This window comes from Urocitellus parryii, chromosome 11 (assembly GCF_045843805.1).
Source record: "Urocitellus parryii isolate mUroPar1 chromosome 11, mUroPar1.hap1, whole genome shotgun sequence".
Classification (NCBI taxonomy): domain Eukaryota; kingdom Metazoa; phylum Chordata; class Mammalia; order Rodentia; family Sciuridae; genus Urocitellus; species Urocitellus parryii.
In genome coordinates, this window is record NC_135541.1 from 55,817,362 (window position 1) to 55,835,604 (window position 18,243).

Genomic DNA, 18,243 nt, shown 5'->3' on the forward strand with positions numbered 1-18,243 from the left:
GGAAGTTTGGCCCTCTCCGGCCACCGTTCGCTTCAATATGGCTGCCCCCAGGGAGAGGAGAGATGAATGCCGAAGTGGAGAGCGAGGACTCTAAATTCCTCACGCATGGATCGCAGCGCAGAATTCAAGAAGTGGAAGGCACAGTGTTTGAGTAAAGCAGATCTCAGCCGGAAGGGCAGTGTGGACGAAGATGTGATCGAGCTTGTGCAGCTCCTGAACGCGCGAGAACAGTTTTTCACCACCAGTTCCTGCGCTGGCCGCATCCTCCTCCTAGACGGGGTGAGGCTTCTTTGTGTCCTTCCAGCGCCTGTCCTCTGGTACCCAACTTTAGAAGCCCTGTGCCCACTCAATGGAACACCCTGTCCGTGTTCCTCTGGTGGGTGGTCTCGGTTTCTTTATGTGTGTATCAGACCAGAGCTTCTAAGACAGTTTTGCGTATGAATCTCCTGGAGCGCGGGGTGGAGGGGTGTCTTTTAATAAAGCAGATTCTGGTTCTGTATGTCTAGGGTAGGGCTTGATTTTGTGCATTTTTAACAAGTACACAAATGATGGCCTGAAAACTATGTTGAGTGGAAAGGGTTAGAGAATTTGATTTTCTCCAGGCCTGGAGAGTTTGAAGCCTGAGCCCACACTTCAACCGGTCTACCAAATCCTTGCTACTACTCAGTTGAACGTCATCAGATTTAAGGAGCTCACTGCCTCCTAGCGGCCCACTGCATTATTACAGCCCTGGTAATTTTGTAATAGGGATTGGGTGGGGGGAGTATATTGTAGGAGGGTCAATTTCTCAGGCTTTGGAGTGATGCTACTTAGAATCCAAATCAGTTTCTGGAATTATTGGCTGTGTGACCTTAGGGTAGCTATTTAAACTCAGCTCCTTTCTGTTCCGTGAACTGAGGAAAATAGAGTGTCTGCTCTAAAGGAATTGTGTGAAAGAACTGGGATTCTTTTGAAATATTTAGCATCAAGCTATTGTGTGCTTTAAAATTTGGCTGTGTATTCATTTTTTTAAGTAATATTGATTTCAGAGCATCGAAGATAGCATATGCATAGGCTCATTATTTAGGTCCAGCATAGACTGATCATTTGCTGTTTTCCCAAGTTTTCAAGGCCTGTTGGTTTTTATATTGCTTCCATTGCATGTGGAGCACTGACACTCTTGCCCATACACCCTCTCTCATCCCCTCTTTCTATCTCACCTAGATTTTGCAGTAGTTTCCAAACAAGTCACTGAACCAATGTTTTTCTTTCTCCCCCAAACCATGTATGTATGATGTATTTGTGTGTGTGTGTGTGTGTGTGTGTGTGTGTGTGTGTGTAGTGGTAGTGGTTGTTGTTTTTCTTTTTTTTTAAGACAGGGTCCCCCTAAGTTGCTTAGGGCCTTTGCTAATTTGCTGAGGCTGGCTTTGAACTTGCGATCCTCCTGCCTCACTCTCCCGAGCTGCTGGGATTACAGGTCTGGGGCCACCATACCTGGCTAGATAAACTTTTTTTAAAGCAAAATTATTTTTGTCATTCATTTATGCTGAAACTTTATTGCACACTTTTTTACATCAGAAAATACAAATCTCTACCTTTCAACCCTGTTTTCCACAACGCCTCTTCATATTAAGAAACTGAACTGTTATCTTGTATTTTGCCTTTACTTTTCTTTCTGAAATGTTTTCCCCATCTCTACATATCTGAGAGATGATTCCCAAAACTTTCATTTTTTACCCCAAAACACACACACATACACATACACACTACTCAAGGTAATGACTGCTCTGGACTGGCTCAAGCTTTGTGTGAATCTCTTTTCATTTTATGTATTATGTTTATTTTTACTCTGCCTTATTTTAGAAAGAGTTTGGAGCAACTTACCTAAAGGGAAAAGAAAAAACAAAAAGTGGGGAAATCTGAATAAAGGAAATACAGACAACATAAATCAGAGATTGCATTAGTGCTCAATTATGCAATTAATTCCTGTTAACTTGGTGAAGATGGATCACACATTGTCTGAGAGATTTATAGCAGCCAGTACAAGGTTGTACACATAGTTACTGAAGTTTTACAAGGAAAACAAAACAGTTATTCAGAATATACTGCCTCTTGTCCAGAGAGCAATCTCCTGTGGACCCATTGTATATTGTATAAATAGTTACTTTGTAGAAGTACCATGATTTCTGTGTATGTGGTTTCCTATCTCTTTGCAGTCTTTTAAGGGTAGAATATAGGATTTTGTAATAAATGTTTCTCCCCTTATGTCATTTTTAAAATGTGTTCCTTCTTGAAACTTTATGACTTTTCAGTCCTACCTCTCTTTTAGGCTGCACATGAAGTCTATTACAAAATTAATAAATATATGCTCACAGAGACCAGAAAAATATTATAAAGATGTGAACAGCATAGACATCAGTAAAGAGTGGTAGGTCTTTTGTATTACTGAGGCACTACTATCCTGCAAAAGGTATTTTTTAAAAAATGGTAATAGAGTGCTAGCCAAATAAAACCACACAACTCAGATGCTGTTAATGGAAACTGATTATAATCTTTTTCTCACAAAAATGTTTCAGAGAACATTAAGTACCTTTACCTTTCAAATCATATGTCAAATTATTTAAGTTCATTTTTGTTTATAGCTAACTTTACCCAAAAACATATTGAATTGTTTTCAGTAATTATTAAAAATTATTAATTTAAGAAAGCCCTTAATATGCTACACAGTATACTTTTTATTTTTATAAATATTTTATGATTAAATTTCTGTTTTTTGTTATTTTAGGGTATAAATGGTTTGGGGGTTCAGAAACAAAACTGTTGCTGGCTACTCGTTACACATATACCTTGCGTAAAAGATGATATGGTAAGTTCTTATATATAAATTTAGAAATAAACTTTAATTCACAGTTACTTTAAATACATATGAAAAGAACATACCTTTCAAGGTGATTTATGTGCATAATTATCATGGCTGAAGATTAGAAAGCTTTCATTACAATGGCTTTTTTGAGTCCTAAGAGATAAAATTGTGGAAGTATAAATATGTATGCTAGCATTACTATCTATGGCTCAATAAAACATAATCTTTTGGACATAGTAGAAAGTTTATGGATGCTGGACAGGTTAGATCCAAATTTTGAATTTTAATTCTGCTGTTTAATAACTGTGTAACTTGGAACAAATTATAGAAGGAGAAGGGGATTATCCCTGACCTTGCATTACCAGCTTCACTGATATAAATAAATTATACATTTCTTACTAGGATTGCTTTTGGAAAATCTTTATATCTGTGCTCAGTTAGTTCCCTAAATTGAAGTGTTTAGATGAGTTCATATAAGTTAGTATTAGTCGGGAACTTTTCATATCCAGTGAATTTAGAAATCCAATTCCATCTTATGCAGAAATCACAATCTATCCAGAAAGGACAGAGGTGAAGATGGAATCAGGTACTGTTGGACCAGGTACTCAAATATTACCTTCAGTACACTCCCTCTGTCTTCATTTTTTGGTACTGGTTCTCTGCATGTTTGCCCATATCTTTTCTGCTGCAGATAGTCTTTATGGCAGAAATGAGAGCTGCCAGCAACCCCAGCAGAAAAAAAACCTTTGTTTTCCTAAAATTTGTGTGTTAATCCTAGAAAAGTACTCTTGAGTTGTCCTGTGTTCTCCCTTTTAGCTTAATTATTTTTGCTAGTGGAATGATATGTCCTTGATCAAACATAAACATTTGACATCTTTGATATGGTAGGGAGAGTAATGAATGATAGGGTCATGATGGACAGTCATACCAGAATCAAATGGTGAAAACGAGGGAGGGTGCTGCCTAGGAATGCTTGACAGACAGACATAATAACTGTCTTGTATAAATTCTAGCTCAGACATAGTATTACATGTTTCACTAGGTGGTCAGGCTGTGCTGCAGGATAGACTGTAACACAAGTGCAGCCAAGGTCAAAAGGCAGGTAGGTACCACACAGGAAAGAGACTAGTGCATGATTTAAGGTTGCTAAGAACAGACAACACACACAATAGACTTAAGTAGTATAATGTTTACTTACAGCAAGAGAAGAAAGACAGTATAAGATCCAACTCCTTGCCATGTATTATGCCCCATGGCTAACAGATCTATAACACAGCTGTCCAGGGCATTTTGGCCATATATCCCACTTTGTGCTAAAGTAAAAGGACCCTTACCCTTGCCCCATGGGGTCTGAAATCCAGAAAATTTTGAACATGCCTAAGGGCCATTGATGCAATATGTAACTAAGCAATTCCAAGAAAAGTTTACTTGTGCCCAATGCAGAGAGAACTGGAATATATTGATTGGATTTGCTCTGAATTTTGTGTATGTGTGCAATACAATTGAGAGTTCACTAGCACATTCCATATGAAGCAGAGTTATTGGGAGATATCAAATTTGCTTGGACTCTTCTCTTACAACACATATGGTCCTGTCTCAATCTAAACAAATTTAAATAGTTCTCATAGCACAGCTTTCATATATCACATTTTTTTAAAAAAAGAAAAAAAAAGTCTGTTGTGGAATTCAATAAAGTAAGCTACTACTTTAACGTTTATGGGAAAATTGGAAATTGAGACTTTACAGAAAATAAGCAATTTAACCAATTTTTGCTGAAAGAATTTAAAAAGCAGATGAAAAGTTATTGCAAACAAAGTATGCTGAGTTTGTCTGAAAATTTCTAGGAAAAATTAAAGTTACATGTGAGATAAAGTGTTACCTATTGATCCTATAGTTGAGTCTGATGTTATCACTTTTTATTGATGTAGATGGTAGCTCTGAAGAAAGCAAACGGTGATGCCGTTTTCAAATTTGAACCATTTGTTCTTCATGTGCAGTGTCGGCAGTTGCAGGATGCACAGATGCTGGTAAAACTTTTAAATTAATTTAGAAGTCTGGGTAGATTGAATTTTAAACATTCAGCTTCCTATAAAAATATAATGATGGTAGTTTATTTAACTGTTTATTAATTTATTTATCTATCTGATCAGTCTATTCATTTCTTATTAAAAAGAGTACATAATAATCACTTGCAAAATATAATATCTAAATTGTTCTTCCTGTTTTCTTCCTTAACCTTTCTATTTATAATTTTTACTTCGACATTGTATCTTTTGGTTTTGCTTCCTGAGTTCTTAGACAAAACACCATGGAACTACATTAAAAATTATCCTAAAGAATATTTCATTTTTCTCATCATTTAACTGAGTATTAGGTAAACATCTTTTCAGTTGTGCTACACAGAAGTGTTTCATCTCCCTATTCATTTTTATACCTTTTATATGTTTACATATAAAATTAAATGGTGTTGTAAGCATTCATTTAGCAATAATGCATTGAGTCCCAGTGTGTCGCCACATGATTAGAGACCATTGGCTCCTCAAGGAGGAGGGGATAGCAAAAAACAAAACAAACAAACAAAAAATCCTGAACAGGCAAATAAAGAAAGTAACAGCAAGGTGCAAAATATCCTAAGAAAGAAAAAACAAGCTGGTGATAGAGAATAGTTTATAAAAAGAATGGCCTTTAGTACAGGCTTTTCTGAAGAGATTTCTTTAAGCTAAAATTTAGAAGGAACAGAAAGAACTAGGCCTCTAACTGGTAAATGAATATTCCAAGCAGATTAAAGTATATAGTACAAATTTCAGGAGCAAAAAAGAGCATGATGTATTCACAGAACAGGAAGAACAGGAAGTCTAAAGGGGAGAGCATACCAAGAGAAGGTGAGAGGTAGACTAGGACCAGTCACTTAGGGCCTTGTAGAAAGGGTTTGGATTGTTTTCTGGCTTGATGAAATTTGTTCTGAAACCTCAGATCTGCTCCAACAAATTAGCAGTTGGTCACATTGATCAAAGTGGGAAATGGTGGTAGCTTGGTCTAAAATGACAGAACTGAAAAAGGGGAAAAAGATACATTCCAAATATACTTTAGTGAATCAACTATTGAGGTTGCCTGGGAGGGTGGGTTAGGGTGGGAATAAAAAATTTAAGTCACATATTTAACTTGAAATGTCTTTGAGATACTGGTTTTAGATGCAGATACTTGTCTGTTAGGCTGCTATAATAAAATATTAGACTGGGTGACTTAGAACAAAGAAAATTTATTTCTGAATGCTGAAAGTAAAAAAATCAAGGTGCCTGCAGGATTGGTTTCTCTTGAGGCCCTTCTCCTTGGCTAGTAGATGGCCACCTTCTCCCTATTACCTCTCATAGCCTTTCCTTTGTGAGTGTATACCACTGGCATGTCTCTCCTGGTATGGACACCAGTCCTATTAAATTAGGATACCAGTCCTATTAAATTTGTACCTGAATTAACAACTTAAAGGCCCTATCTCCAAGTCTCATCACAATGGGAACTTGGGCTTCAGCATATGAATTTTAAATTCTATGAACACAATTCAGTCTATAATAACACTTACATGAAAATTTCAAATTGGCTTTTGGGTAGAATTCTGGAACTCAAAGGAGCAACAGTGTCTTCAGACACTGTCAAACTTACCCCAGGGGACAAAATCATTCCTGATTAAGCTCCTGAGCTGGAGTAAAGAAGAGGCCCACATTTAGTCCCAAGGGCCCCATACAGAAACATTTAGAGACTGATAAAGTAACTTAGTCAACCCACAAGATCAAAATTTTTGTGCTTTATATGCTTTACTCATATTATTTCAACAAAGTTTTTTTTAGAAATGAAACTGAGATAATCTGTTTTTACTTAGAGAAAACATTTAACTCATTTAAAAGAATTTTTTATTTACTTTTAAACGACATGGTTATAGGAAGGATTGATGTGTGTGTGTGTGTATGAATGTGATTTTCTGCTTTATGTAAACAATTACTAGCCAAATGTCTCTATTTTACTGAATTCTAGTTTTATTCTTTCAATGACACTTCCAAAATTGATATTCTGGTATATCTAATAGGAATGCTCTTAGGACTTGTAAGCGTAGTCCATGTAGCCAAATAACTTTAATAAGTTTTGGGGTCATTTATGTTTCTGTCACTTATGCAACTGAATAGATGATCCGATTAGCTAGAGTATCAGAATTTAACAAGTTTTATTTTCTTACAGCATTCAGTGGCAGTTGATTCTGGTTTCAGAAACTCTGGCATTACGGTGGGAAAGAGAGGAAAAATTATGTTGGTAAGATGCATTTTGGCACAAAGCAGTTTTTTAGTACAAATTTTATTGCCATTTTATTCAGCAACATATTCTGTTCTAAATGGCAAATTTCAGAGTTTAGATTTACATTTGAGGTCTTATGTTATAATTCTCTTTGCCTACTTTAAACTTGATTTCTGTTCTCATCCTGAGCAGTCAAGATCTGCTTTAATAAGTACCATGGTATAATGACAAGAACCACAGAGGAGTCTAAAGTCCTCTCTATTGATACCACTGGGCCCCAGTTATGCCACATGAACTCATGCAAACTCACTTAATCCCTCAGCATTTGAATTTTCTCAGTTTTATCAGAGTTTCATTGAACTACTGAACTAGGGCCAAATCCAGTCCACAGGGAGCCAGATTCCACTATGTTTATGGATTAATTATTGGCCAAAGTTGCTTTTGTGCCACAGCAACAGAATTGAGTAATTGTGACAGATACTAAATGGCCCACAAAGTCAAAAATATTTACTCCCTGTCATTTCACAGAACATATTTTCTGGCCCCTGGCTAAATGATCTTTAAAGCCCTTAGTCCCACATTTTCTATCTTTTCATGGCCAAGCCAATCCCTAGTTATTTTGCCCAATTTTGATCTACTGTGGTATTCACTGTTTGGCATGGGATGTCTTGTTTGTTTTTGAATTGTTTCAGATTATCCTCTATTCTAGCTCCCTAGAGTTTTTAAAATCTATTTTTAACAAATAGCCTATTTCCCAAATAGGGTAGGCCCATGAAAGAAAACACCTGCAAAGCCTGAATAAATAGAAAATCAAAGCCCTCGGTACTGGTTTGTGTCCTCACCTGACTCCACACAGCCATTTTCTCACTTTCTCTCCTTTGTCCTCTGTATCTAATTAGTTAGGAGTCCTGTCACTTCTCCCTCTCATTTCTCCACCCCAGGCCCTCTGCCCTGGCTTCAGCCCTCATTATTCCTCACCTCAGTCTTTTTACACTTGTCTTTTGACTGGCTTTCCTATTCCAGGCTTTGTCCTAGAGTCCCTGCAACCAACACTGTCAAAATCCCCCTTCTAAAAAAATCAGGGTCTCCAAATATTTTCTCTGATATTCAGGTCATCTTATGTCTGTATATTTTTGCTCATCTTCCTCCAGCACACTTACACTCCAGCCATATGGAGCTATTAGATGTTTCCCAAAGGCTTTAGGCTCTCCCATGGCTCAGTGCCTACAGAAAAGTTCTTCCTCTGACTGGAACACCCCCTTCCCCTTTTCTATGTCTGGTGCAATTGCACTTACCCTTTTCCATAAAGCTGAGTCCTCAGCCTTAATTAGTGGTTCCTCTTCTACCTTTTTGTTAGCATTGTGTGTGTGAGCTCGTATGTGTGCATGCATGTTTCTTTATCTTACCGCTTAAGTTGCATGGCAATTCTTTGTTCACTTACTATTTTCTATTCTAAGGTGTGAGTCTTTAAAAGACTCAAATCCTCTGGCCTCTTCTCACCTTATGGGAGGCCTGGAATAGTACAGATGTTCAGTAAAGATTCATTAAATGAATTTTTACTCCTCGTAATAGTTTTTGTTGCTGTTTTTCTTAACATCTCTCCAGTGTTAGGATCTACTTAGAATATGTGAACTGTTTCATCAGCAGGGTTACTAAGATTGGCAACACTAAGGCATTAGGAAAGCAACTTTGTGTGGTAGGGGAGCCATGGGTTACTCTTAACCATTCTTGGCTCAAGAATCTCTTAAGAGATTCTTTGCATCCAGTCCCTTTAGATTTTCCCTTGAGGCTTCTGTTGAGGTTTCATTTATTTATTTTCTTTAAATTGTGTACTAAAGCTTTCTAAGCCATAGTTAGACTGAAACTGTTCAAAGTTATTAGGTTCTTTGATAGTATCTGCTTCTCTGAAAGATAATATGTAGAAAGCTTTCTTTAGAAATGACTATATGATTAGAAAATCTATTTAATCTTCTTTGGTTCAACTGTGTTCAGCTAATTTATAGCAAAGACTTACATGCTGAAATGGAACTAAGCTATGTTCAAACTCAGGCCTGACTGGGACTTTTCTTTAGTTAAGGCCTGACTGGGACTTTTCTTTAGTTATCTTCATTGTATAGAGATTATTAAGTCTTCATATCTCAATTGTTTTTCCCCCTAGGCTGTCCGGAGTACACATGGTTTAGAAGTTCCATTAAGCCATAAGGGAAAATTGATGGTGACAGAAGAATATGTTGAATTCCTGTTAAATATAGCAAACCAGAAAATGGAGGAAAACAAGAAAAGAATTGAAAGGTATACCAATTAGATATTTTTATGGTATTATTAATATGCCTAGGTCATCCTTGAAAATATTAATTCACACCATCATTATATCTCAAGTTTTTATAATCTCAACTGCTTGTCTATGTCTAGCCTTATCATAAATAATTAAAAGACGATCAAAGTAATAGATGAGAATAGGTCAGAATAGATTAGGAACCAAATGGAACATAAAGGCAGCTGGACATGTGACCACCAGAAACAGGCATTAAGGAGAGAACTGTAATCATTTAGGAAAGAGCCCACCAGCAACAGGAACCATAACTGATAGTTAAGGCAGCCGGGAAAGATGCGCTCACTTGCCCTGCTTGTGACCCACCAGAGATTACCTGGAATCTCCCTCTGAGGAGTATAGCCTGGGTTTTTTGTTTGGCAAGTTTTTTTACACCTCTAGCCAGTTTAATTCCCTACTCTTGTCATAGATTCAATCTAGAATTGCCATAATTATACAGCCAGGAAGGAGTACAGCTGTCTATTCACATCTTATAGACTTTTGTTCTTTAACTTCACTTTCTGACAAGTGAAATTCTTATGTTAACTTTCTTTCTCAACATTTTCTAGTATGTCTCTTTGCCAGTGATTCTCCACATCATAATTAGAATCATTTCTGTGAAGTCCAGAGGAATCCTAGTGCTTAACTTGCCTGATTAAAATTCTTTAATATCTAGAACTTTTCTAAAATAGCTGAGACTAGAAGTGACAATGGTAGCATTGTAACCCAGTGAAAGAGGGTTTCTTTTTTTTAATCTGTAATTTGAGAGAAGTACATACCTTAAAGAACAATTGTTAGAATTCATTTGATCATATGTGCACATGGCTGGCCTCCCTGTCATGTGATGGACTCTCTCAGAATAGGATAGCCCTTATTCTTCTTTAGCTCATGGAGAGTAACCACATCAGTACCACCATCCAGACTTTCTCAATTGGGGATCCTCATTTGAACCATGGAATTCATAAATTAATCAAGAGATTGTTTTCTCAATTCTCCCAGGTATGATATGTATCAAATACTATTTTAGACACACTGAGAGAAGTTGATTCATTACATACAGTGATGTCTTAGAGCATTAGGACTTAATTTTCTAACTGAACCCTGGCAGAGAAAATCTGACCATAAAAACCTGGCCACAAAGAGCAAGTATTCTAACTCAAGTGATGATTTCAGCTAATCTACAGAAGAATAGTTCCCCACTCCACTAGAATACAGGTTTGAGATATATGTAGGTACATATTGGTACCATTCCAAAAGTTTACTACATTTGTTAGATAGTAATCTGGTGAGATTGTTTGTTAAAATGTAGGAGGTAGCAAATCAGTGTTCTCTATTTCCTTACTTGAATTTCAACAAGATGATAAATATAGCTCAAGATCAACTAACTATACACCTGGTGAAGTTAATTGAGCCACGTTCACCAACTATAAAATCAAATTATGCTTTAAATCCATTGACTCAAAAATGTTTTGAGATTATAGTATGCATGCTGCTATCAAGAGAGCCATGCTCATCATATAAAATCAGGGAAAAATTAAAGAAGGGTAAAAGTGTCTTAAGATACTGATTAGAAGATTACATGTGAATTCAAAAAGTGTGAACAAATTAGGGAGCTCCCTTGGGAACAGCTGTACATTCAACCAAATGCAGAGGAAGAGTTACTCTTCTGATGTTGAAAAGAGAAGAAATAATAAACTCTGGAGGTGATGAGTTAGGCAATCAATGGGGAATACTAAAAATGTTTTGTCATAGGACCAGTTTTGCAACTCAGATATCTCTAAGAGAATTGTAAAAACTCAAAAATATACTAATGTATAAAATGTGTAACACTTCAGCAGCAAGAGATATTCTGGAAACATCAAAGTTAATAGAAAATATTTTTTTCTACTATAATATTTAATACAAAAAGATCTTATTTGTTTTTTAAAAAAAAAGTCCCAAGCCCCTTGTCAGTGGGAAGAGATTGAAGAGATTTATCCAGCAGGAACAGCTGACTTCCTGTGGTTTCTGGAGCTGGGCAAAACAGGCCTGCAAGTTGCAGCAGACTGCCGATTTGGAGACTGGGAGAGACAGGGACTAACACCAGACACAGTATGATAATTTCATACATAATGATTTCCAGGTGAGACATAGGAAGCCTGAAGATCTTTTTACTAACTACAAGAGGAAGGCTTTCTTTGTGTCTGTTAATAAGAGGTCAAGGCATGGATCAGATGAAACCACCATTTGGCTATAAGTAGAATGAAATTAACCATGCTCTCCTTTTCATCAACTATATAATAAGAAAATGTTAACTAAAACATAGAACAAAAGAGCTAAATATATTGGCATATAATATTGTTAAGAATAAAGAAATCTAAAAGAGTAATTGAATCTACTTCCAGTGGTTGTTTTTTTTTTTTTTTTAACTCTTTTAACTGTGGTAAGATATGTATAACATGAAATTTACCATTTTATCCAGTGGCATTAAGTACATTCACATTGTATGCAACCGTTGTCACTATCCATTTCTAGAACTTTTTCATCATCCTAAATAGAAACTTTGTACCACTTAAACAATAACTCCCAATTCTGCAAACTCCCAGCCCCTGGTAAATACTAATCTGTTTTCTGGCCCTGAATTTGACTATCATAGGTACTTCATATAATTGAGATCATAGAATATTTGTCCTTTTTTTTTTTTTTAATGTCTGGCGTGTTTCACTTAGCTAATGTCTTCATGATGTAATGTCTTCATGTCTTAATGCTGTAGCACATATCAGAATTTTACTTCTGTTTAAGGTGATAATACTTCATTGTATTAATAGACTACATATTATTAATCCATTTATCAGTCGTGAACATTTGGACTGTTTCCACCTTTAGCTATTGTGAATAATGCTATGGTACTCTGAACATCAGTGTCCAGATATCTGTATAAGTCCCTGCTTTCAGTTCTTTTGGGTATATACCCAGAATGCAATTCCCAGTCATGGTAATTTGACATGTTTTTAAGATCCCCAATACTGTTTATGATAGCAGTTGTGCCATTTTACATTATCACCATTAATGAGAAATTGAAACCATATCTTGGCTGATATTTTTTATTTTCTGATATTTAAATAATAGTAATCATAGTAGGGTGTATGTGAAGTGGTATCTCACATAGTCTTGCTTTGCATTTCCCTAGTAATTATTGATGCTTAGCATCATTTCATGTGTTTATTGACCATCTGTCTATCTTTGGAGAAATATCTATTCAAGTCCTTTGCCTTTTTTAATCCAGTTGTTTGGTTTTTTTGTTGTTGTGTCATTGGAGTTCTTTATCTGTTCTGGATATTATTAGTCTGTTATCAGATATATAATTAGCACATATTTTACTCACATTTTTGAGTTGCCTTTTCACTTTTTTTTTCCAACTACTGTTTCAGTTTTTCACTTTCTTGATAGTATTCTTTAGTGTATAAAAGTTATACATTTTTATGAAATCCAGTGTATGTATTTTTTCTTTTGTTGCCTGTGATTTTAGTCTCATACTCAAGAAATCATTTCCAGATTCAGTGTCATAAAGCTTTCCCCCTATTTTTCCCAGAGTTTTATAGTTTTAATTCTTGCATTTGGGTTATTTTGGGTTAACCAGTGGTTGATTTTTAATATTGATAAGTAAATGACTGAGTAATGGGCTGATGAAATTGGGCCATCCTTTTTTTTTTAAACCACAATTGCTCTCCAGTTCTTCCATGTGAACTTTTTGGGTATCCCAGCCTAGCTCTGTTCTCAGTCTCTTCCAGGTAGATTGTATTTGGTTCTTTGTGGGAAGCCATTCTGACACGTGATTGGGTGGCTCCCGTTAAGGGTCTGAGGCGTTCTGGCTGTGTCAGAACTTTCCTAGCCCTTTCCTGATGAGAGAACCCGTCCATGTGGGGGTGTGCCTGACCACTGACCCCGGGGGTGCAATCACTGACCCTGACCTTGGAGTGCAGTCCCCCCTCAACCTTCATTGGATGGAATTCTCCCCTGAATCTCTTGTTCCCCAATAAAAAGCTACTCCCAGGTGTGTTCACTCTCTCTCTCTCCTGCTAGCCCTGAGTAATCCTTGCTGCCCTGCTGGGCAGTTAGAGGAGGGAACCAGAGAGGGGAGCCGTCTCGGACCTAGCAATAGAAATAATGTAACTGAGTCTGTGTGTTTTATTTCGATCTCTTCTAGCTAACTTTTATGCCAAGAACCTCATTAATGAAACCATTGCGCTGGCCGCATGGTGGAGTTCTTGACAACAAGTATACAAGGTATTTCCAGAGTAGACTTTATCCCATCATAATGGTGATAGATTGGGTAAAGATGAGTAAGTATTAGTTTTTTCTAATAAGTATTACACACAGAATTGTAAAATTTGAAGAATTGCTAGGCACTGAAATTCAGAGAAGAATCCAAAATGGATCCTGCTTGGACAGCCTATATAAGTAGCATAATTATGAGTTCATGAATGCACACAAAAAACTATAATTCAACCTGGAAAGTGGCAAGTACCCCAATAAAGGCATAGAATACTACTCTAGGATTTCAAAAGAGAAACAGTTAAATTCATTTGTGCAGAAAAGCGTAATCAAAACCTTATGGGAGAAATCAGTGAGGTAGGCCTTAAAGTTTAGGATTTTTTATATGAGGAGCCGTAGAGAAGGGGGAATTGCATGATAGGTAGAAAACTAGAGTACAGGTAAAGAAAAAGGGGTGGCAATACCTAAGCCATGAATGGGTATCCATGAATGACTCGATTTACCTAAAGGATAAGAGGAGGAAGAATTTCTGTTACATCACTTTGCTGCTTTCCTTTCTGCTTTTGGTGCTTCTTAGCTTCCCTATGGATTTCTCTCTCTCTCTCTTTTTTTTTTTTTTTTTAATACCATTTAGTTAAACATTGTTCTCCAGGATTCTGCCCCTGGACTGTGGCTTCTAATGTGTAATATCCCATATACAGTTGGAGCAGTGTGCTTCCAGTGTGCTCCCACTTCATCTCATCTTTCTCATGGCATATTGAATGTGGCCTTACAACTCTGCAGCTCCTGATGATCCAAGGGCTCCTTGAGATGTAACCACAGACCCCATGTATCTCTCACCTGTGTTTTCAGTACCTGCCACAGGCCTACCACAGACCTATGTTGTTTTTAAGTAAAATGCTTTTGCTTAAATAATGGTTAAAATACAAATACATACTACATCAGAACTGTTTTTTGTTTTTGTGTTTTTGAATGATTTCCTCAAGAATATGTTTCTAATTCAGAAGCCAAATTTCTAGCTGTTTATTGCAGTTGGTTCTCTAATGACCTTAAAAAAACAAGAATTGATTTTTTTTTTTTTTTTTTTTTTTTTTTAGGGCTGAACTAAAGAGTTCTACTCATGTAAAGACTTAAGTACAAAGTTATCTATGGAATGAGAATCTTGACTAGAGAGGAATAAAAAACTCAAGTAATTTGATTTTCTTTTAGGGAGGAAATAAAACAGTTGCTTGAGCATACTGTTTTTGTTGCCTGTGAGAGCTGAGATTACACTTTGAGAATTAGGTCATGAAAGGGTCATAGTATGTGAAAAGAACATAGAATTAGAAAACAGGTTTCTAATTTATTATGTAAGATAGTTTTTCAAAGGAGCTTTTAAAGTTGTGTCTAAAAAGGAAAACTAACATTTGAAGTTTTTATTTTAAACTTTTAGCAAGAGAAGACCTTGTCCCATTTTTATCAGTTATTTTTTGGTAATCTAAGAAAAGTAGCTTTGAATTGTTAGAATTTTGTAATGAAAGATTAAGGCATCTGTACCTCTTTTATTACCTTGTGTTATATGACTAAAGAGACATTTTATACAAGCTTCCAATTCCTGATCATAAAGGAGCCATTTAAACCGGGCATGGTGGTGCATGCCTGTAATCCCAGTGGCTTGAGAGGCTAAGACAGGAGGATCTCAAGTTCAAAGCCAGCCTCAGCAATGGCAAGGTGCTAAACAACTCAATGAGACCTTGTCTCTAAATAAAATACAAAATAGGGCTGGGATGTGGGCTCAGTGGGCAAGTGCCCCCTGAGTTCAATCCCTCGTACCAAAAAATAGATAAGCCATTTAACTTTATTTTGTATTTTCTAGGAATAAAGTATAATCTAGAAAAAAAGCTTTGGTTTCCAAAGCCTGAGGTCTTTCTCTTTTAACTACACCTCCTTTTTTGAGATTGATTTGGTCATTGAAGAAATATTTATTGAGTGCCTATCATATACCATACATAGTACTGGATATCAGAGTATACAGTGGTGAGTGCATGTGTTCCTAAAACAGGGACAGGATATATAGTAATCTTGTCATTTATTAAGTTGTGTGGAGCATTTGGGAATTTTTGTATAGATCTGGGCTTTAGAGTTTTAGAGGCTGTCCAAGTAGAATCTTGCCTGTTCCTTCAATTAAAGAAAAGAAAATTGATCAATACAATAATATATTCGATAGTCAAAATTTTCCTGTTGTAATCCCATTATAATAGAATACATGAGTAAAATGGGATCACCACGATGGCATGGAAATTTCCAACTTCCAGATCATTCTAATTGGGAACCTAGGAAAATACACATCTACCTTTTTTATTCAGTCGTTATTTATTCATTGTTTTCCAGCACTTTGTTATTTGAGTGTGCCAACCTTGTACTGCATGCTAAGAATATAACAGAAAACAAGATAGACATTTCATGACATCTATATTATTTAAAGATAGTCATTATTAAAAACTCTGTGCCAGGCACTGTGCTAGATACTTATCTGTATCATCTGTGATCTTCTGACAATGCTGCTAGGCACATGATATTATCCAGTTTTATAAATGAGGAAATCAAGACTCAGTGAAGTTAATTAGAATTAACCTACTTCAGCCTTCCCAATGGAATGCTGGTGTCAAACACATGCAACATTTCATGCCACCTGCTGCCTTGCGTGGAAGGTTGGTCACATACATTCACAGTATGCTACTATGTCAGGCAGATCATAAATGTTGCATGTTAACATGGGTGTAGAGAACAAAAGGAGCCAAATTTTCAGGGAGCTCACAGATTATTATCTCAAAAATGTAACACTAAAACTCCAGTGGAAAAATAAAAGAACACTTTTTATAAAAATGTTCAAATAACTAATAAACAAATGTAATAATATCACTAATAAACAGATGAAAATTAAAATAATGAGATACCATATTAATCTATCATTAAAGTAAGGCATGTTCTTTGATGGTAATATTTAATCTGTGAGTGAAATGGTCTGTCTGAAGTACTTCTATTAGAAGCATATGTTTTTGACCATCCATCTGGAAAACAGACAGTATTTTATCAAGTGCTTTAAAATGTTCATACCTTTTAACCATGTGATTACTTAGGTATCTATTCTAAGTAATGGATAGAAACTGGGATCAAATCATTTTCCAAAAGGTTTTTATATTGTTGTTTGTGTTAGGAAAAAATTGAAAATAAAGGCCTATCTGGATAATATGATGTTATACTATTATTGAAAATTATTTTGTAGTTCATTTGATGAAATGGAAAATGTTCTCAATAAATGTTAAATTTGAAAAGGCAATGTAAAACTTTATATGTAATATAATTGTGTAAAAATACAACAGTTTTATGTCTTTAAATACATGAATACAGACTACATTAATAAATTGGAAAGAAAAAATATTAATAGTGGTATATCAATGTAAAGGTGTTCAAACTCTAAAGTGAACTTCTTACATGTATGATTTTTTTTTAAATAAAATAATATTCAGGGTTCCCACCTCCCTTTGCTTGATTCCTACATTCAGAATAAAATGGAAATTGAGGTTGGATAGAGGGTGTTGAGAGATGGATGATTCCATCCCATCCCAATTTTTAGAATTGTTTTTAAAGAACTAAAAGCATTTTTCCCCTAATTAAACAGTGATAAAAGCAGGAAGCATATTTTTTCTTTGATTTATTTTATATTTATAAAGCTAATCTAGGACATTATCAAATTTGTGTAATTTATAAAATCTATGTATGTTTTCATCATTCACTTTCAGAATATACAGATATAATAATAGTACTTAATTCTTTACAGGTTTTACAACTGTCTACAACTTGCTTTGGAGAGAGAAACAATTACTTACTCACATACTAAGATCAAAGAGAAAAATAACCCATTCTGTGCTCATAAGAAAAAGAGAAACCCAGAAAAACTACATGGCAAATGTATCCCTGAAGAAAATGATAAAGAACCTGAAAATGATGATGACAATGACCCAGGAATCAATGTTGCTATCTTCCCCAAAGATTACTGATTTGTTTCTGAAGTGTATTAGTAAAATAATATTCCTAATAGGTTCTATAAAGTTGCTCTTTATAAGAGTATTTTAGCTGGTTAATATCAGCCATTCAGAAAAGCAAGATTTAATTTCTCTATGTTTTAGAGAAAACCATTTTACAAGCTTCTGTGACTTTTTCTTGTATGTTTGCTCATGAATTACTGCATTTTTCAGTCATAATCATTGCAAAAATAAAATTATGATTTTAATGCTGCTTTCTTTGTTCCAATGACTACTTCTACAAAGTAGGAAAACTCAGTATAGTCTCCTTTTGAGACAACCTCACTGTCATGGACATTTGAGTAAAATCATGGTAACCTTTTTAAAAATTTTAACTTTAAAACCTCTAGCTTTGGGAGGAAGGTTAGAGTTCGTTTCCATTGCCATGGAATCCATTGGCAAGTTTTTTTCCTCTCTTTTAACCGTGTCAATAGAACAACTGATGCCCCTTTGTTCGGGACAAAATACCTGAACCATCTTTCCCCATTATT

The 18,243-nt window shown here is 35.6% G+C and overlaps 1 protein-coding gene across 2 annotated transcripts; it reads left to right on the forward strand.

Moving 5' to 3' along the window:
- Positions 1–6: 6 nt before the first annotated feature.
- Tyw3 (tRNA-yW synthesizing protein 3 homolog) lies at positions 7–17,911 on the forward strand. Of its 2 annotated transcripts, XM_077803735.1 has the most exons (7): positions 7–279; positions 2,765–2,845; positions 4,771–4,869; positions 7,070–7,141; positions 9,282–9,415; positions 11,370–11,556; positions 17,509–17,590. In XM_077803735.1, exons 1-6 carry the CDS (start codon positions 67–69, stop codon positions 11,512–11,514), a joined length of 744 nt encoding a protein of 247 aa, XP_077659861.1. In that variant the 5' UTR covers positions 7–66; the 3' UTR covers positions 11,515–11,556; positions 17,509–17,590. The 2 variants fall into 2 exon arrangements, with proteins under 2 accessions (XP_077659861.1, XP_026265637.1); XM_026409852.2 differs by lacking the exon at positions 11,370–11,556 and having other exon boundaries at positions 17,509–17,911.
- The last annotated feature ends 332 nt before the right edge of the window (positions 17,912–18,243 follow it).